This window comes from Zonotrichia leucophrys, chromosome 1, assembly GCF_028769735.1.
Source record: "Zonotrichia leucophrys gambelii isolate GWCS_2022_RI chromosome 1, RI_Zleu_2.0, whole genome shotgun sequence".
NCBI lineage: Eukaryota > Metazoa > Chordata > Aves > Passeriformes > Passerellidae > Zonotrichia > Zonotrichia leucophrys.
Window position 1 is genome coordinate 96607109 of NC_088169.1, and position 21479 is coordinate 96628587.

A 21479-nucleotide genomic window follows, 5' to 3' on the forward strand; every position below is an offset into this window, starting at 1 on the left:
ATTCCATTCCATTCTATTCTATTCTATTCCATTCCATTCAATTCCATTCCTGGGATAGCTCATCAAGTTACAACCAGGCTTTAAACGGGATTATAGGCAGTGTGTGGGGAGTCTTGTTTTCGTTTGTCCTTGCTGTCAAACTGAGTCCAAAGTCTTCAGTGAGATGCTGTTCATCATCTGCAGGGGAAAGTCCCTCTAAGCGTTAGAGAGCTAGGAGAGGAAACACATAAACCCCTCCTCCCAAACAGACACTCTGCCCCTCAGTGTTCAAAGCTCCTGTATGTCTATATTCTAATGTATATCAAGGCTTTTAACTAGTAACAATACACAAGGTTGCCACATGAATTAAATAGCCTTCTGGGACCTCTGCATAGGTGCTTTTGATGCAGTAGAACCAAATTTACAATGGCTTATTGCTAATATAAGAGAAGTGATGTTTTCTGTTAACTTGGTGGCAACTAACATGGTTTTAACTGTATTGATTTACTTCTTAGCTTAGTATGTTTGTAAACTTAGTAGTAAGGATATTTTAATGGAAGAACATTTGTAGGCCAGAGCATATTAGCATTTAATTAACAGTAACATTATTATTTCTATATCTGCTGTATGGGAATATTAAAGGATAAAGCTAACTCCTAGAATAAAGTATACTTTGCAGCATTGACTGCCAGGTACTAACAGCTAGATTAGTTTGATGGATTAAGGTAATGAAAGAATATGTTATGCTATGTTATGTTATGTTATGTTATGTTATGTTATGTTACCCTGTGTCTGGAGCTACATGAAATAGATTTTCTTTCCTGGAGCATTTAGCTGTTTTTCCCTAATAAAGTTGGTTACTTTTTTTTTTTTTTTTTAAATACGCAAGCACACAATGTTTCCTATAACTTCAATGAGGTTGTTAGCGTCAGAAATAAGGAAAGCAATATATCCTGGGAATTTAATTGTCATGTAGCTCTTAAAAATGGTGTTTTCAGGGAGGACATATGAATGGAAAATGGAATGAAAATTCTGCAGCCAGAGAAGGGAGGCCAAGGTCACCAAATTTGGGATTGATCCTGCAGGCTGTGTCCCCTGTGAGGGTGGTGTGGGGCAGAGGATCAGGTTAGGACCTCTCAGACCTCTTACCTGTCTGAAGGCAGTTTTTCCAGCTCCTCCCATCCAGCCATTTCACCCACTGTGGGTATGACTTTGTAGTTTCTATTAGAGGATGGTGGCTGCTGTTCACATTCACCAAGGTGAAATTTCTGGTGGCAGGCATATGTCTTGCCATGAGCCCGGATTTCTTTATCAGAAATCAGCTTATTTGCTTTTAGTAAGAAAACCTGCTGGTCTCTTCATGCTACAACTAATGTCATATCTAGGGGGAAGTTATGTACTATACTTTGCACTGAACTACTGCCCTACCACGGCTGAAGTGTGAGTTCCTCTGTCTGAGATGCACCCTTTGGAGCTGTCATCTGCTCCTCTGCTGAGCTAATTCCCCTAAGTAACAGAAGAATAGCCCTGAACAGGTAGTAAACACAAACCAGTGTGACAGTAGGACAGTGGAGGAGCCAAGATGCTCTGGCAGCTGTAAGAGGAGGTACAAGTGGGGGCAGGACCTCTTCAGTGGCAGATACTGCAGATCCACTCAGCCCCAACGATATAGCATGATCTTCATATCACTTTCTATGCAGTGCTTGGCTGAAGCAGGGAGATGTTATTCTCTTCTCCTGACAGGAAAGATAGAGCTTCCTATGGGCTGAAGGAACCATCTTTTCAGTTTACTCGGTGGCAGAAATTTTTTGAAGCCACATGAACCTGTGTGTGGCTGGCCTTAGGGCTACTTAGTAAACACCTAGCTGTTAGCGGATGTCACTGGGTTCAAAGCCAGACAGAAATCACCCCATCTATATATGTAGGCACTTAGAGAGCTGTCAGAACTGATTAATCTTCATTTGTTACCTGCCTACATATTATGTTTTCAGGCCTTCTTGGAAGATTTTAATGAATTAAAAAGAAAAAATCCAAAGGACCCATAGGGTTCAATTATCATGTTTCCTTTCCCTCTTGCTTGTGGGCAAGAGGTGAATGGGCTTTGTGGGTGAAAGCCCAGAGACAGTCAATAGCAAGGAAACCTGGATAGAAAATAGTGTGCACCCCTCAAGTTTGTGTGGGGCACAGCCCCAAGGCAGTTGTACTGACTGGCAAGTCAAGTATTCAGAGAATGCTCTGATTGCCTTTGGTGGCCAGGTGACTGTGTCAGCCACTTCTTCTACTGATACTGCAGAAAACTGTCTCCAAATGAACCACTAGCCACATTTACAGCCCTTCACTGAGCATAACAGATTATTTGAATTTGAACTGTGGGTGTTTTGAAAGTCAGAAGCATTCTGGTACTTTTGTTCCATTTCTTGCTTTGCATTTAAAACACGATTTGTTTTGTGCTTTGCTTGGTATAGTAGCAACTATCACAAGATTAAGCCCGTTCTCACCTCTGTCTGACAGACTGTTCATTCACAGTGGAGAATTCCCTGAGTTTGGAGACTCACCTGCTGGTGGGTGTACTGAGTTTGGCTGAGTGCTGTGCTTTGGACTGGGGACTGAAGAAGTTGATAACTCACCAGTAGTGGCTACTGCTAAACTGCCTGCACAGTGCCAAGGTCTTTTCTCTTTCTCATTCTGTCCCCACAACTGTGAGTGGGCAACAAGCTGGGAGATGCACAGCTGGAACAGCTGACAGTGCCTGCCCAAAGGATATCCCATACGTATTGTGTCATGGTCAGCAGCAAAAGCTCAGGGAAGAGGAAAAAGAGAATAACTGTGGTGACAAGTAACCATCATGCATGCTGAGGCCATGCTTTCCAGGAAGCGGATAAATGTCTACTTTCCAGTGGGAAATACTGAATTAATCCTTGCTTTGCTTTGTTTTCACATGTGGCCTTTGCTTTCCCTATAAAACTGATTTTAACTTGCTCCACAAGTTTATGGGCTGCAGATGACCCAGCATACTATGTCAAGAAAAATCTGAGCTAAATTGGCTGTGACTACATGAATCAGACTCAGTGGACAATAAATCTTCTTTTCAGGAAAATACTTTGGGTGTGCCTTTAGACAAACACTAAATTGAACATATAACACAGACTGTAAACACTATAGCAGGGAGTCACTCAGAGAGCGCTCTGGGTTAGAGATAAGAGAGATTGACCATTGAAAATATTTAACTCATCTGCACTGTACCATGTAGTTGTTGGTTTCAGCTTTTACCTCCTTTAAATAAAGAGTCTTTGAGGTATCTTTATTTTGTCTTTATTCTTCAGTCAAACAATATCATCACTAATTGAAGAATGAGGTTATTGGTTGAAATACAAGTGCAGCGTGAGACAAATATGGAAGATAACACTTTGCAAATAAATTAATACAGAATAATTGCCTTTGCATAGTTCAGAAGTGAAAAGTAGGAGGCAGCAGTGCGCACGTGCTGTGAACTGACACATACCACCACAAAAACCCAAGTTCCTAGGTGAGCTCTTGCAGCTGCAAAGAAAACAAACCAAACCAAAAATACCCCAAACCTTAGAGAGCCTAACTTTTAAAAACCAGGCAGAAAAGGAACTAATAAGCATTTTTTTCTTTTTCTTTTTTTTTTTCCCTAATAGACCATGCTGCAGAAAGAGTGTTTTCTCCACAGAGAGAGATGCTTTTAGATAATCTGCCTTGGCATCCCATAGCCTGTCATACCCGACTGTGATGCTCCTTTGTTGCTCCCCATCTGAAGGCCTATTACATTCTGTCCCTGCCGAAGCTGCTCTTCTGAAAATCCTCGTCGATTCTGCTGTGCTTTCCTGTCCAGATACACACAAAAAAACCAAGATACATACATATCATTCTGTGTAGGATCATGAAATCACAGAGATTGTGATCATGAAAATCAATCTGGAATTGGCTCATATCCCTTGTAATGCATTAAGTCATTTGCCCCATCCCATGTGCTGGACTGTACTGGCTGAGCTAATTGCTTTCCTGCAGAAGTAATGCTCTACTCAAATCTATAGTACTTTAGACTTTTACTGTCCCTGTTATTGCAGAACCCCAATGGACTTCCCCAGAAGCTGTGACAGGTAAAATATTTATACAGTTTTGTATATAAAACACAAAATAGGGTTAATTTATGTTGAGCACTATAGCTCTTAACAGCTGTAGTCCATGGGATCTGATCAATAAGACACTTACCTGTGCTGTACTACAAGTTGATACCCATCTAGAGCAACAGTAAAAACTGGTGTAATTTAACTCAGTGGATTAAATAAAAGCTGAGTGTACCCAGAACAGCTGTGGGTCAGAGAAGGCACTTAATCATTTTTGCAGAGGGGACATTGGTTGTCAGCAGGACAGAATGTTTGCCTTGTTGCCATTTCCAGATCTCTCACCTCCTAAGCAATAGGCTTTGCCCGTTGAACCTGTGTCTTAACTGTATGACAGTTCTTTATCTTCTGCCAAAACCTACTGACCACTTTGTTCAGTGTCCCTGGTCTCAAAAGCCGTTTGGATCAATGAACCTTTGTTGGAGCATAAAAGAAGCCTTTTTCTCTCTGAAAATAGCACTGAAGGCCAAAGTGGCAGCTATGCAGAAGGAGCAAAGTTTGCACTCTGCTGCCTCACAAGAAAATGTTCGTCTTGGATTCATCTTTCATTTCTACTAGGTGAGGAAAACAAGCAATTTAGGATGGAGAAGGACCAGGCTATTGTTATCAAATGACAGCAGAGTCCCAGACTGAGGGACTACCAGACTCTACTCCCACATGTGTAGAATCTATTTCCCTGCTGTGTCTGTTTGTCCTGTGATTAGGTTTCAGGTTATGCAGCAGTATGGCTTCAAGTTATAGCTCCCCCTTTCTTTCCTATTCCTCCACTAGATGAGAATACTAGGTTAGGTACCTGCTGTGGTTGAAAACCATCAATATGATCCTCTCTATGAGGATGAGATCCTGCACTGTGCTGACAACCCTGGCTCAAGTCTGAAAAAGCACTTAAACCCTCTGTTAGGCTCAGGGTGTTCAGGAAATTGCAGGAGACGAACTCACGCCCACGTGAAAGCCCAGCAAAGTGGAAGGGGGAGAAAGATCCACAGAACACCAGGGCTGACCAGTCATTTTCCAGAATGAGCCCTCAAGTGGTGAAGTATAGGCTAATAAGAGAGCTTATAGAGGCCCACCACAGATCCCACAGCTCTTGCCAGAAAACTCACTGTTTTGGGGGAGGCACACAGAACTGTGGTGCCTCAGAAAGCAGGCTCCTCTCACTGGTGCTTAATTTTTTTTCCAGAATACTTACACAGGCAGCGAACTACTGCCAGGATCTTCATGAGAGGATGTTTTTAGAACAACTCCTATTACCTAATTGAATCTCAGGTTCGCTGTGTCTGCCTCTATTTTAATTAAAAGAACAGGAAAGTATTCTACTGTTCTTTTCTCCTTCCTCCTAGAATTTTTTGCTATGTTGATGAGTACTTCCACAGAAAGTCAAAAAGTAATTAAACCGAAAAAAAAATAAGAACTGCAAAGAAGAAATAAAAGGAGAGACTAAAGGATAGCCTGGCTAGACTAATAAAAGTTGATTACATATGTGGCTTGGATCATATAGTGTTATTTTTACCATCACAAGCCCCACCTTTAGTATATGATGGTCTTACAGATAACATGTATGAGATTTGTTTTTAGATGAGTGGAAATGGCCCAAACTAAGACTAAGAAAAGAGATGAAGGCAAATCTACTCAGCTGCCATGTCTCACACTATGTCAAGTTCTGTTTTGCCTGTCTGGCATCACTCTTACCTAAAACTGAGCCCACCAGATCTGTCAAATTTTTGTGCCGACTTTACACTAGTGCTTGTGTTTGCCAAGCCACAGAATAACAAACAGCTGTGGATCCAGGAATCTTGCTATGCAAGGACAGGGACATCAGTCTGATGGCACTGGGAATGTGAGACACTGGCAATAGAAAGTTAAATGGCTTACCTCAAGTGCGGCATTATCCTAATCACTGTAGATCCCTGCATGGATATTCTTACTCTGTTTGATACTGGTCTCTCAATTAAACTTAAGGCAATTAAGAATCATCCTGAAAGCCCTGAATTATGAGTAACACTGGGTGGCAGTGAGAGGGTTTGGTCTGCTTGAAGGGATAGGGAAGCTACTCAGGAAACAGCTCCTGACTGGCAAAATGCCGTAACACTGGTTTTCCTTAAGGCAGCAACTGTAACATGGTGCTTCACAGGGACTGCAATGGATATGGATTGGCTATCCAAGTAGTATGGGTTGGACAGACAGCTAGAAGAGAAGGGAGGTGATCACATCTTCATCCATGCCAAAAAAAAGCTGTTCCTACCCACAATTAAGAGTCCAGATGAAAATTATTTTTTCTATGTGGGACTTCGTTTTAGTTACATAAAACAAATAAGCCTGTCTGGGTCATAGTGATTTCATGTCTGGTTTATATTAAAGAATGTAACTGGATTTGAAATATATAAATTTTAAACCTAATTATATTCCATAAATATAAATCTATTTGTGCAGTGTATTAAGTTAATGTAACCTGATTTCATAAAATCAGGTTAAAGCAAAACTTACATAGGAGTTTGCATTTATTCACCTGAAATTCAAATCTCAGATTTTAACAGAGTTTAACCAGCTTGGTGTTTAAGACAAAGTGAAGTTTGCTTTATTTTTGCTGAGCCTCACCTAGTCATCAGAAAATTCAAGCAAAGAAAAGACAAGCAGTCAGAAGTCTCTTTGCTAACCTGCCTTCCACATTTCTGTGTAAGAGATACTCTTGGATGGCAGAAACTTTTGTCAATAATATGCCTGTGGGAGGATTTTCTTTTCTTCCTGTCCCTGCTTTATAGCCTCCCTAGCCAAAATAAATGGAACTTCAGAACAAATAAACAGCTTTGCCAAGACAGAGACTTCTTCACAGATAAGCAGTGCTCCCCAAGAATAAAGAAGCCTAGGAAATTAAATCATTTTTGTCTGGATGAAAAAAGTAAAGAGACTTCATGCTTATCTTTGCTAAGTGAGAGGGTTGCTACTTGAGGGTTTACAGACATCCTCAACAGCCTTGTCTTCCTTAGTCCTTCGGTCTGCTATCTGATGGGAGAGAGCAAATCTGATGACAAATGTACACTTTTCCTGCTTCCCATCTGTAGCCTCCAGAGAGAAAAATCTCACTATTACAAGGAAACTTGGGAAATATTCTTCCCTTCCTTTCTGAATAAATTTCCTTAAAGCCTAAAGGCAGATGATATTACTAGCTTCCCAGGGAAGACAGCTGTGGGCAGCTGAGCTCTGGATTTTACCTGTGGAACCAGGACGGATCTCCTTTGTAGCAGCCATCATCCTTGGTGACTGCCAAACTGCCCAAAGCCATCAAGGTTCTCTGCACTGCTGCCATGTCCTTCCCTAGAAAGCCACACAGTGAAATTAATGTAGGAAATCTTTGCTCAACAAATAGCTTGGCACATTGAAAACCAGTTTTATCTGATGTATTAACTAACTCTCCCAGGTTCCTGAAGATGTGCATTAACAGAACTATAAATGCTATTTTATCATAGCTGAAATGAAAATACTGACATGCAAGAGCTTATTAAAGTCAACAAAGGGATGGAGTTAAAGTAAAACTTACTTTTTCAGGCATTTCTAGATTTCCAAGCCTTTGATTATTTTAATGCCTTCCTCCATACCATTTTAAGTCTATAGAACCACTTTGACAAAATTTTCTCCTAAGGAGAGATTATTCTGGTATGCAAATAATGGTAATATAGTCAGTAAAATGTGGCTGAAGGAGAATAGTGTGTTAAATAGTGTGTGGTGTGTCTCAGTTTATTCAGAGACAGTTTAATCCCTGTGGTAACAAAGCTCACAGCAGAGATCCTGTGCAGATAAATTCTATCAGTCCTTCCCAAATTACCATCAAAGCACCTTCCTAAACCTTCCTGCTTACTATGATGCTATTCAGTTTCATACCTTTAATTTTTCCCATTTGGTCCACTATTTTCCCATGTTCTCCCTATGCTATCTTATGTCATTTCTCAGTTCACAAAGTCAGGGCTTGTCTCAGCTTTAGCCAAATAGAAGTTACATAACTTATTACCCAGTCCAGACATGCTACCTTTTGGAATACTTTCTAATGAAAATAAGTTGCAGCAGGTATTTCCAGTTTGTGTGAGGTAGTAAGTTATTGGAAATCTGCCTTTTGCCTCTCCCTTATTAAATTCTTCCATAAGCATTTTTTTTACTCTCCTTGCCTCTTTCATTCCAGTTCTTTCTCTTTCCTAAAGTAATGTGTCTAGTTAACAGATCTAATTCTGACTCTTCACATGTGAAAACAAGCAATTCAGAAAAAAAGAGACACCAGAGACACGATGATAACAGAATTCAGAAATACCTCCAGTGGAACAATATTAATGGGCATCACTGTAGATGAGTTGGAGTGTAGAGGGAGGGGAGCAGGGCACACTCTGTGTTTCTGTGGTGCATCACCCTGATTACAGGCAGATGTAGTCCAGGGCTCTGTAACACAGTGGCTGAAGTAAGGACAGCACACTAAAGCTGAAAACATTTATCAGCTTCCAACTGTGGCTGTCATACAGACTACTAAAGTTTATAAAAATCCTATCTGCAGGGGACCATTTGTTCATAAAATAAGTTGTCAGCCCTCCAGAACTTTTTTATTTTACTGTATTTAAGGCAAACTGCATCAGAAGGGTCCTTGCTGGGGAGGGCAGCCACAGAGCTGACATTCCCCACATGCACATCTGCAGGCGCACCCAGAGGAGCATGAGGCAGGAACCCCAAGAGCTCCCACAGCAGCAGATGTACCATATGCTGTAACAGATGCCACATACAATGTCCTTGGGATGCCTCCTCTATAGCAGGAGAGCAGTGACTGCCTGGGATAAAAAGAGATGTGGAGAAGGATTTAAAAGTGAATCAGCTGAATAATGATGGCAAGCGAAGGAAAAAAGCAAAAGGAACAAAAGACAGGCAGTGAAATACGATGATCAGCCTTGCAGAGCCATCTGGCAGCCCCCCCATGCTCTGTGCTCAGCTCTGCTTTATTTGTCACATTTGAAAAGTGGGAGATGCTGCAGGGGGAAAACTGGGTAAATGGGAGCTGAATAACATGTGACAAAACAAAGCCACAGCTCTGCTCTTCAGAGACTCCTTGCTACATAAGAGGAGTGCTGTGGGAGAGGGAAGACCTGAATCCAAGTGGTCTTGTGTTACTTGCCCTACTCCAGCAAAGGATACAAAGGGCTTGATGGTCAGCATAAAAAAAAAAAAAAGGCAGGGAAAAATTTTAAATTTTCAGTGCAGTTACCTGACAGAAGGGATCATACACCTTCCCTGAAGCCAGGTTCAACTCTGGTATTGCAGCAAATTGTAGTCAGTGCCTTCCCTCAGCTCCAGTACTTGTTTATTGACAGCCATGTGGGCCGCCCACCTAGCCCACAGCTTCAGCCTCTCTTCAGGGACCCACACTGATGACACTCCTGCATCTCAGTGTCCTCTGCAGTGTGTGCTTTGAATAGCACAGCATTGTATAGGAATTTGGCACTGTTTTTAAAACAAGGAGGAAGGGGTCTCTGCTCAGTTCTTGTTCCAAGCCTTTCTCTTTAGGCGAAACCTATCTGGAAAGACCTCCTCTCCAAGTCCAGAAAGGAGAAAGTTCAAACAAAGATGGAGAACCGCTCTGCAGAGTACTCCTGAAATGCTTTTTTTGTAAATGTTGAAAAAATACCCAGTGATTCACCTGCCTGTTGCCTGCCTGGAAGTATATCAAGGAGGGATCTGTAACAGGCAGCAAACATGTCTTGGGTGTGGATCAGGGAAAGCTGCTCAGCACAGTACATTTATGCAAGATGGGGCCAAAAAAGAGGTGATACTTCCCCTAGATCAAGAAGCCAAAGAGATGAAGAAAAGTGCAACAGATGGACTGAGTGAGCTTGAAACAGCCAACAGTAGATCATATCCTAAAATATTTTCATTAATCATTGCTAAGAATTTCAAAGCAAAAGCTCATGAGAAACAATTAGTGCCAGGGGAAAGCTGTTTCTCAGTCACACACTTTTCTTTCCCTATAAACCTACATTGACATTTCTCTTTCTAAAGAGATTATGGTGTGAAGTGTAGGAGTGCTGCAATTATGAAACAGTGAAATAGAGAGTGTTCTTTCTGCCCAGCTAAGGCATCCCTGTCCAGACAATTCAGCCCTGAAGCAGCACAGATGCCAGAGGTCAGAGTTACAGTGAGACACAAAGAGCTCTCCCTACTGGACAGGCATACTATGTCATCCCAGCACTGAAATGAGCAGCAGGAAGGATGAAAAGGGAGTGGGAAAGTGAGGAGCTACAGATTAGGTCTGGGAAGTCTTAAAATAACAGTGAAGAAAAACCTACTATGTCTTCCTCCTAGGATGCAAGTTCTGTTTTGACTTCCTGTCCTCTAGAAGTTACTATCTTTTCACCTTATGTCTGTTGAGAAAAGGTGATGAGTGAAAGGAAATTAGGAGACAGCCACTAACAGTAAGAGCATTATGTCTTCAAAACAAGTTCTTTTCCTCATAAGGATCAATGTACCATATTTTCATATGCATGGTGGGAAGCCATTATGAGTTGCAAAAGACTGTAAAGAACAACATCTGAAATGAGCAATTATCATCCCTTACAAGTTAGGAGCTTTTCTCTCAACAGTCTGCTAGGCTGAGGGGTGGGAAGGTGCTACTTCAGAGAAGTGAAAATCCCTTCATTTAAGACATGTAAAGATAGATTGCATAAAACACTAAAGACTAAATTGGAAGAAACAATCCTGCCCTTGTGCCAAGGGTATGGATTTGCCAAGCAAATCTGGCACTCTGAGACATTTACAGATCCCAGTAACACCATCTGTCCGTATGTCCTTTCCCTCTAACCCATTCATGAAGAGCTCCCTAGTCTTTCATTTCTCCAGCTGTCCTTCAGAGGAATGACCTCTTCCACATGTATTCCAACTGCCTGTGAAAACACACCCCACTTATTTCTCTTGATGTGTGCTCCTACACAAACTATGCTGGCCAGCTTTCTCAGTGGATTGTTTTCCTCTTTCCATGTTTGGTTCTCATGGAAGATTTTTGTCCCTTTCATATGTGCCTTTCACTGCTCTGCAGCTGTCTTTGCTCTGAGTGCTTAGCCAAAGCATTGCATCACCCTGTCCAGGGAGATGCAGGATATACAGTGTGTTTGGTTTGAACACCAGGATGGGATGTACCACCATAGAAGTGAGCAAAACCAGCTCCATGAATGCACAAATGACTCAGCTCTTCAGCAACTAGAACAAGCAGTTTCCATTTCCAGCCTGGGAGGGAGACTTCACCTGCCTTACTGTAAAACCACAGAAGCACCCGGAGGTTTTTTGCTCTTGCCAGTGACCTCTCCTAAAAGTCTCCTTAGAGAGAGAAGGTCAGCTAACATGGCATTAAGCAGTGAGTTTTGTTTCTCACGAGTCATAAATGAACCCTCATAAGCTTCACAGAAGCACATATGCTCCTGGGAATGCATTTCTTAGCTCCAATTTAAGCTTTGCTTATAATTTGAAGACTGCAATAAAATTTTGTCATCAGAAAATCAGGGTTTTTGATGTTCTTATTAGGAACTATTTACTTTAAAATAATTAGCAGAGAGAACAGTTGTTTTATTAGGCCTGTGAATTTCTTATCAGAATGATGGGGTTTTGGATAACATGTGAGTTTGGAAGAGTTCTGTTATGCCCTCAGGGCAATATAAATCCCTCAGAAGAAATAATGCAGCACTGGAAGAACATGGAAATGAGGTAAGGCAAACAGAAAAAATAGATAATTACATTAGAGAATATGCCAAGACAAAATGCACATCAAAGCAAAGTAAAATGAAGACTGTAAACTGACTTTCAGTTTATTATTTTTACCTTCCCATAAATCCACTGTCTGGAAAATATCTGTTGTTCTTACTCCGTAGATTTCAGCAGCTTTTAAGAACTGAGATATTTGTTCCATCTGCTTGAAAGCCATTTTTGATTCAGAGATCTTTGCAATAGGCTCATTTCCCTTTGGATGCAAACTGTTTATTAACTTGCATAACAGCTGAGAGATAAAGACAGAAACAAAATTAGAAAGCAGGCACCAAACTAGAAGGCAATTTGTGCTTATTAAGTGATGTTGCAAAATGCTTTTGGCCTGGCCAGTTTCTGTTAGGGACATAATTTCTTCAGTTAAAAACAAAAAGTGAATTGATAATAATCAAAGTGTATTAGAAAAGCATTAAAGCTTTCATTAAATGAGGCAAAAGCATAACCATATAAATCCTAATCTGCTAGAAACAGCAAAGCAATCACTGGTAGAGGTTATATAACAACTGACAGAGAAGAAGCTGAATGCCCAAGTCAAAAAATAAGCAATATCAATTGAAATGTTGTTAAAGTCACTTTGGCAGAGATTCAATGATTAGCATAGTCTTACAGCTGCTGCAAACAGCAGCATCTGCCTGTTGTTCAATAAACCAATGGAATACAATGTTTTAGCGACAGAATTATTCCCAAGAAGACAGTTATGACACAATCCTGTCCTTCAAATTTGCTATATCTCTTTGCCTTTCCTTGTCAACACTGATTTTTTCTTTAAGATAAACGTATACATCTTGTTTTTAAAAAAGATCTCATTTAACTGCATGAGAGAAAAAGCTGAAGGAATGAGTCATACTTATATATAAAACATGCATGACTCATAAGATTCATAAATATTGTACTGATCTCAGTGTACTAGTAGGATAATTTATATTCTGAGATTAAGACTCTTGGTCAAAAGGAAATAAATCAGATCCTAAGATGTATATTTCTGCACTGACCATGAGCTCTGATCAATTTATCTAAATGAAGACAGAACACAGGAGCACTGTGCAGATAAAAACATTAAAGTGGGCAATTGGACAAAACACTCACTGTTCCATCCATCAACCAGGTCTGAAAATGTTGCCTTCCAGGAGGAGGGTGCTCTATCTGTTCTCCACACTGTACAATAATCCAGTTCACCAGTCTAGACTCTAATTCTGCATCGTATTTCTGTTCAATCTTTTCCTGAACTTCTCGGCTTAAGCCATAGCTTGGTCCTCTGTTAGCCATCTCTGGAAACAAGGGAGAACTTACTCAGTGGGCAGAGTCACAGTCCACATCTTTGAAGTATGCACAGGAAAATTAAAGAATAAAAGAATAAGCAGCCTGCCCTAAATGTTAGACAGTTGAACAGATGTTCATCAGCACTGCAAGTAACTGTATATGCACCGGGTTATAGCTCCACAGAACAGGGGAGGGATCAACGAGGGAATGTCCTTTTCCAAAAGCACAAATTAGCTACATCTTTTTTAAGAGGAAGGAAAAAACAGCAGTCCCCCCTACCCAAACACAAAAACAGAAAAAAGCAAGATTTAAAACACAGTAGGTTTTAAAGAGAAGCTTCTACTATGTTTATAGAGAATACAATAGGGTTGTCAGATCAACATTACAGCTGCCTGCAAATCCAAAAGCACTTTAAAATTGCCTACCTAATACTTGCTAATAAGAAGAAGGTTGTGCATGGGAGCTCAAGCAATCCGATTAAAGATGCAGAGTCTTCCTCAGCAGAGATGCAAGGATGGATATCCAGAGATCAGCACACTGAAAAGCAAAGATGAATTTAAGAGATGCAGGCTGTCACAATGCCCTGCTGCTGCTGCAGCATTGTGGTTTGAAGAACAGTATATTGATTTGATTTTCCTCACATATAGGGAGGGTCAGAGCAGGGGCGTTGCTAAGAGCCATTAAAGAGACCTGCCTCCTCAGTCACAGCCCAGGGAGCCTGTTTATCTCGCCCATCTGTGGTCTGTTTTCATGCATCTCTCCTCAGCCTTGCACTGCTCACCCCACTGGCTCAGATTTACTCCACCTAGTCTGCATCGACCCAAATTGCATCAAGCATCCCAGTAACAGATAGGCAGAAACACAAATAGAGGCACTCTGTTAAATGCATGTGACAGAAATTACCACACATCTAGTTTTTTTTTAGCCATAAGCCAGAAACAAACCTTTTTTCTCCCTGTTCTGCACCTCAATAACAGGCTGAGAGTGTGACAAATAATTTTTCCTATTCCCAGTTCAAATGCTGATAAAAAGTTTGAACAAGGGGACAATAGGATGAAAAGTGAAGGAAGAGAAGGCAGGTAGTAGAATATTATTATCGCCCTCTCATCAGTATATATTAGGCTATCAAATAGTGGAATGGTGTCCTGAAAAACAACTCAAACCACTGAAACCAAGGGGAAATCACGGAAAAGTAGCAAACCTACTATAAAGCACAAGGATTTTACTTTCTGCTGCTATGAGTCAGCTAACCTCCCGTGATAGAAAGGCAGCTATGCCCATGTACAGTCTTTTCAATTTTGATTATATCACTCATACAATGTAGAAGGGGAGAGAAGAGTTAAGATGAGACTTTTCTTGTGGTCTGATTTAATCCTATATTAAATAAAATCACTTTGCCTCTTTCCGAGCTCTGCAAGACTGTCAAATATCTTTCATTCATGCTGCATTATCCACCCTAGTAGGAAATAGCTTCCTTTTAGCAAATGATTAATGTTCAGATTGATATGCAAGGAAGTTGATAAACCCAAGATGGACACATAGTCAGTTTGGCAAACAAAACTCCTGCTGCTGTATTCAGAAAGGAAAAAAAAGGGAGAAAAGCAATACAGCTCCATGTATATCTGTTTCATTATGGGCTCTTCATCCATTACTTTCGCATTTTAAGATTCTGAATTCTCAGACTTATACTGCTTCTGATGCTGCTGGGCTTGAACAGACTCAAAAGATGAAAAATTTAATAGATGATCTAATTCATTTGTGTCCTCCACAGGCATTTCATTTAGTGCTTTCTCTTCTGTGCACTGGTAGCTCTAAATCCCTATGAAGCACTTGGTTACATAACTCAGAGCATGCTACGTGACAGGGCCACCGCTTGGGCACTTTCTGCCTCAGTGAACATGGGGCTGAAGACACAGCGGATGTGCAGGAACCAAGGCTGCAAGTCCAGCCTGGAGATCAGAGAAGGAACAGGCTGCAGCTGTAACAGGAATAGGTAGTATATTAATTTGACATCCTTTCCTTTCAAGCAGCTGTTAAGGGCTGGGCTTCACATCCTTTGGCCAGTGGCACAACCAATAAGATTTATTTTGCACTTTCATTTCTTTTTGTGTTCGTCTGTTTAGAAGGGAGCTACTTAGGGTGCCTGGCAGTTTCTGGTCATCTGGTCACACCAGGGGGCTCAGTGCTCCTTGGCAACAAGATTTCGTGAAAGCCACCTACTTTTGCATCAACCTCTGTTTCCTAACTTTGGGGCAGGGATGAGTAATTTAACTCTCTGAAGACACAGAGCAGAGGTCTCACCCTTCACAGATGTTGGCTGTGCAATCTGTTCTCGAAGGACCATTCCACACTGGGAAAGCTTGAAAAGCTTGCCCACCAATATCAATTTTTAATAAGCCTTTGAAAAACTCAGAAACAGCAGAGGATTGGAAAAATGCCAGCTCCCCACCAATAATTTCCAAAGTACCACTTAAACAAATCATAAGCCTGCTTTCTGTGCCATCAATCCTGGGGAAAACAATAGATTTTTTTTTTAAAGTGATAATGTTGATGCAATTTACTAGATGCTCTGTAATATATTAGTTGGCTACTCCATGACATGTTGATTAGGGAACTAACCAATTCTGAAGCAACATGACACATTAGAGAGATTAAAGCTGGCTAACTAGTAGATCCTGTAATATGACTGTAACTGAAAAATCATTAATGATGGTGGAAATTTTATTCAGTTTGTACAAGAATATGTTCCCAGCCCTGAATTAGTTAATGTTATTAGAAGTCAATAACCTCCCCCTCCCCCCCACCCCGGGCTCCTAAGAAGATCCCAGCTCATGTGAGTAAGCAAAAAAGATAAACTTCTTTGAAAGCAGTCTATGTGAAAGCAGACAAAAAGTGTTTTACTGCAGCCAAAGTCCAGCCATCATTGAAGAAGTACTTTTAAGAATGCAGCACTCTGTCCTATGACAAAACAGATGTAAAAAAAATGCAGAGGATGATGAAGATGTTGGGTAAGACCCTAGGATTGAAGGGCTAGGCTGAATACAACATAGGAGGTGCACCAACAACAATGGGAATATCATATCAAGTTCTGACAATTACTTTTCATAAAAAGGAGTGGAAGAGTAAAGTAAATTTAAATAGTGCTTTCACTAACTGGAGAACTGAAAATTAGTTTATCTCACCAAAACCAGAAGTTAAGAAATGGCAAACACATGTTCCTACAAGTTAAAGAACAAATGAAGAAGCTCAAGTTCCTTATGTCAGACACAGGGAGATTAAAGCCTGATGGTTAGAAATGCGATGTGGAAAAAAGAGGCAGGTTTACAACGTGAAGGTAGTACCATTAGAACACTTCACCTACTGCTTCTAATGGATTTGTCCTCTTACTTTTCTTGGCAACACAACACTAGAATTTATGACTAAAACCTAGGGCTGAAGCTTGAATAATTGAAGTAGCATTTCATGCCTGTAAGCACCATGACTCTCCCCTTATGCTCCCAGATAATCACAATATTATGCTATAAATTGAAAAAAAATTTTGTGTGCCTATAAATAAATGCTGCCAAAACCAACAACTGACATTAACTAGCTCACTACTCACATGTAGATCCAGGGTAACTCAATAGCTTTCAATGTGTTCCAACTAGAATACATAAGAAAATGTAAAACCTATCCTACCACAGAGCAATCATTAACCTTTGTCAGATTCACTGTTTGGCAATTAATTCCTTAGAAAGAGCCTGGTATTTCAGCTACCCCAAGCACAATCTTACAAAGTATGGTGGGTTGAATCCCCATCACATAAAGCTGTCCAGCAATACGAATAACTGTGAAGCCCAGGCTCCATTTCCCTGGTATGCCACTGTACAATAATGGACCTCTCACTATTAAGTTAAAAAAAATAAAAACAACCAAAACAAAAAGAGGGAGTTTTCCAAAACTTTAAACTTTTCCAAACCTCCCTTCAAAAGGAAACCTCCAAAGAGCTTTTAAAGACCCTCCCTGCATGAATGTCCATGTGTGATGTCAGGTTTTCTAGAGTTGCGGAGGGCATGCTCAGGTCCAGTACAAACTTAGTTTAGGTACAGGGCCTTTTTCTGGGAGCTTCAAGGCAGGAAAGTGTTCTGCAGAGCCTTGGTTTTATGCATGGCCTTGCTTTGTCATAAGATAGCTGTAGATGTTCTACTCAAAAGAACTAGTCAGACTAGGGGATAAAAGGTAATATTGGAATATTGCCCTCCTTTTAACTGTGCAAAAACAGGTGGCAGTTATCAGAACCAGGGGACAACATTAATTTTAGAAACACTAACTTCCTCATTACTTTGAAATCTACAGTCTAGATGTCCTTGAAGACAAAACATGCTAACTTAAGCAAGTATCTTCCCTTCCACCCACAAAAAGGTTTCTTTGCCAGCTCTGAAGATGTTATGCTCCAAGCAGAGCATACTTGGAATACCTCAAATTTGGGTTTAAAAGAAAAGTAATTCAGTAAAGAAGGACATTTCTATTTATGTGACAAAAGAGAATGCACCAATACTCCGGCCTGCAGAACAAGGCAGTTCCTAAGGCTGCCATGAACAGAAGTGTTTCTGGAATTTGTAAGTCACTGAATGTTGTTGCAGGCCCCCAGATGGGTAATAATTAGCATTGACTCCATGATTGCAAAGGCTGATCAATCGCTTTATTCTACTATATTATACTATACTTCTTATTAAGAAACTTGTCACCCTGATACAGACTGATCCAATTGGTCAATCAATACAAACACCATTATGAGTGTCCAATTAAGAAACCACCCTCTGGTAAACAAATCTCCATAACACATTCCACATATGTACAACAACAGGTGCAGCAAGTGGACATAATAACCGTTTCTCATTCTTTTCTCTGATCTTCTCACAGCCTTCCTCAGGAAAATGCCTGGAAAAATCATGCCGTCTGCTCTCTATGAAGAGAGCTGTGGCTACAACTGACCACCTTCCAAGCAGCTCGCCAGCAGAAACAGTTACCACTTAGCACTGGAAACCAATTCCTATGGATATAATTGTCAACATTCCCAGTACTCAAGATGACCTTGGAGGTAAATTGTACATTTGAATTCTCAGGACCTCCTAAGTTTTGTGCTGGATTCTCCTTTGAAAGAAACCCCGAAGGTTTCATATCAATTGCTTATCCCTTCCCAACTAAAACACTACCTCATGAGAACTACTTTGGTTTGAAAATGATACATTACAATGTACATTCACAGTAGAACAGAAAGGAAGTAGCATCTTCACTGAAATACAGGTCAAAACAGACAGCAGAATTTACAAACAAAAACCCCCTAAAAGATCAAATCCTCTAACTACATAAATGCTGCTTCCTATGGTTAAGGATTTAGCTTTGCTCTAAGGAACTTTTTCAAGAGATACTGTCCCAAGGACTAGCACACTTTCTGCTAGCAAGCCATAACCAATTAAGCCCCAAACCCAAGGATTCTTGTACAGTTGAGATCCAATCCTAGGAAGGCTTCAGGGAATGCTTTTCCCAGGCTACATTCTGGGCAGCTGACTTGCATCACTCCAACTGCTAAGTATACTACTGTTCAGCAGATCTTTGCCACTGACATGAGCACCTGCTTCCATCCCAGCAGGCAGTAGTGACCTTCTCATGTTGCCAAGTGGGAGGCAAGTAGACAGCATGGTGCAGATCAGAAGGCCTAAAAAGAACACAACCTTCCATGTGCTAGCCTAGAAAGATTTCAAATATGTATTTTAATTTCAGAACCAAATGACTTGAAGTTTTAGGAATTGTCATTTGCTTTTCCTTCCAAACATAAATGCAGAGCTAGTTGATGCTCCTTGCCAGACACAAATCAAGAGATTGTAGCATGTTGAAAATGTGTCTACCTGTGAGCTGTAATTACTGCATCATAAGGAGGATGCCCATTTCTCTTTAATGGAAAAGAAGCACTGGACCACACAACATACATATGTAGGACTTGAAAGAGAAATACAAGGTCAAGCCTACAACCAGACTGCAGTAAGTCCAGTAAAAAAGTTTAGATCAATGTATTACATGACCACGGCTGTAACGTTTTTCTGTTCTAGGCAAATATATACTGAAGAGAGATGAGGTCACAAAGCAAATGTGAGCTATAAAAACTGACCAACATGCAGTAAATCTATGAGCAGTGCATTTCTGAAATCTCTTAATTTCTGTCTCTCTTTCCCAACAGTAAAATCTTCCCTTAGAAAATACCTAGTAGAAGCAAAGTGCCATTGACAGGGCATTAAAACCTCATGCTCAGCAAGCTGGCTGCTATTTAATGTAATGGCTGAGTTCCCTCTGCCTTTCTTGTCCCTGCTGGGCTTGAGAACAAACTTAGAAGGGTAAGTGTGCACACTGATATTTGGTATTTCTGTCTGCATTCCATACACAGCTGATGAATTTCCACCAAGCGTTGGTGAAATTTTACATTCGTACACATCTTAATGAATTTGGTCATCAACACAAAGCAGAGAGGTTGCTCATCTCAAAGACAGGTCAAACACAGAGCCCTCTTCTATTTCCCCAGAAGCCTTAATTATAATGTAACTGTTCAGCATTTGAGAAAACCAAAAAAATGTGAAAGGGTAAGGTAGGTCTCTTTGTAACAGCACAACTGAGTGGCTTAGAAAACAAGTTCAAATCACATTATTCCCCAGGACACGATTTTCCCCCCCATTTGTTTGGGTTTTTTTCCTGCTAGAGGAGAAAGAAATTACAAGCACAAACCTAATGTAGAAACTCTGACCACAGCACCAGTTCAGAAAATGTTACAACTCTGTATTGCATCATAACTGGAACACTGAAGGTAGTTGAGCAGCTGCAGACAAGTCACCAGTTGAATGTTCCTCTCTAAGCACATTTTAATTTGGTATGAAAAGTATGGTACCATAAATCTTTTAGCCCCATTGAGTAACAGCATGTCCAAGAGAGCACATAACCAAAATTAACATAAAAATAAAACAGTAGGAGGTGGTTCTTCTAAGGCCTATCCAGCCAGGCTTTTGTTGTGAACACTGTCTTTTTTAAATGTAGTGTTGAAGCAAGAGAAAACAGCTTAGCTAAACTGAAACTACATGAAACACTTAACACCAATTAAGTTAAAAAACCCCCCAAAACCAAAAAGCTCAAATCAGATGGTGTGTAATACAAAACCAAACAAGAGGAGAGACAAAACAAGTAGAATATTTAACAAGATAAAATATACATGTATCTAAAACCGTGGAAGTACAGCTCAATATAAGCAAAATAAGAGCACTTGTTTATTAGGAAACAAGTTGAGTTAGCTTTAGAAACGGAATATTTCATGTGAATAAAGCTTATTGTACATTATATGTTCACAAAATGCTTTGCATTTGTCAACAAATAAGCAGTCTGTTAAACAAAAAAAATCCCAAAACAGAACATAATTAATTACAAATTATTTTAAAAATCTGCATCATGCAGAGCTTTCCAAGTGTGTAACATCCTATTTTAATACAGTATCTCTACAGAGGAATGAAATACTAGTTTTTAAAGCATGATTAATACTGAAAATAATTACTATGTAGGCATCTAACAAAGAAAAAAGCCATGCCCCAGGCATTAATACAGAAGACAAAACACTACCAATCTGGAATGACACAGTAATATGTGAATGCCACATTATTTGAGATTGTCAAAACTTCCTGGTAGGTGAACAGCTGCTCAGAGGTAGGATGTAAATCTCCCTAGTTATCATTATCCCTTCTTTCAGGCACCTGAACATGCAAAGTTACCAACAGTCAAAACTATGGTAATTCCCAGCATGAACACAGGGAAAATGCTTATGTTTGCAAAGATAAATATCAATGGAATTACTACACCAAAGTCAGAGAAAAAGGTCTGTCTGCATAAGTCTACCTCTTCATATTTAAGCAAACCTGATATACAAAAACAAAAAGTGAGCACAGAGAGAAGGACACTAGCATGCCCTGAATTTCAAAACACTACCTGGAATATTGTCTTTATGAAAAAAGTACAATCTCTGCCTTTGCATTTAGACTATATGTAACAAACTTTGGGTGTACCTGTACTGTAAATGCTACCACATTTCGCCAGCAGAGAAGGAAAACAGGACTTTTCAGTAATGCTGTGGTTTCAGCAACCACTGTTACAATGAATTCTCCCACCTCATGTTATTACAGGAGAATAATGGAGGGGGCAACAACACAAAACACAAACCGCAAACAAGGAAAAAAGCCCTCCTGAAAACTCTTTATACAACTGCTCCACTTCACATTTGCTTTCACCTATCTTGCTCTAAGGCAT

General features: G+C 40.3%; 1 protein-coding gene across 2 annotated transcripts; it reads right to left on the reverse strand.

Moving 5' to 3' along the window:
* Positions 1–3275: 3275 nt before the first annotated feature.
* TAGLN3 (transgelin 3) lies at positions 3276–13994 on the reverse strand. 2 transcript variants are annotated; one of them, XM_064724650.1, is made up of 6 exons: positions 13858–13994; positions 13589–13700; positions 12990–13171; positions 11961–12135; positions 7337–7439; positions 3276–3827 (listed from the first exon to the last, which is right to left on the reverse strand). In XM_064724650.1, exons 3-6 carry the CDS (start codon positions 13167–13169, stop codon positions 3686–3688), a joined length of 600 nt encoding a protein of 199 aa, XP_064580720.1. In that variant the 5' UTR covers positions 13170–13171; positions 13589–13700; positions 13858–13994; the 3' UTR covers positions 3276–3685. The 2 variants fall into 2 exon arrangements, with proteins under 2 accessions (XP_064580720.1, XP_064580729.1); XM_064724659.1 differs by having other exon boundaries at positions 13805–13961.
* Positions 13995–21479: the final 7485 nt, after the last annotated feature.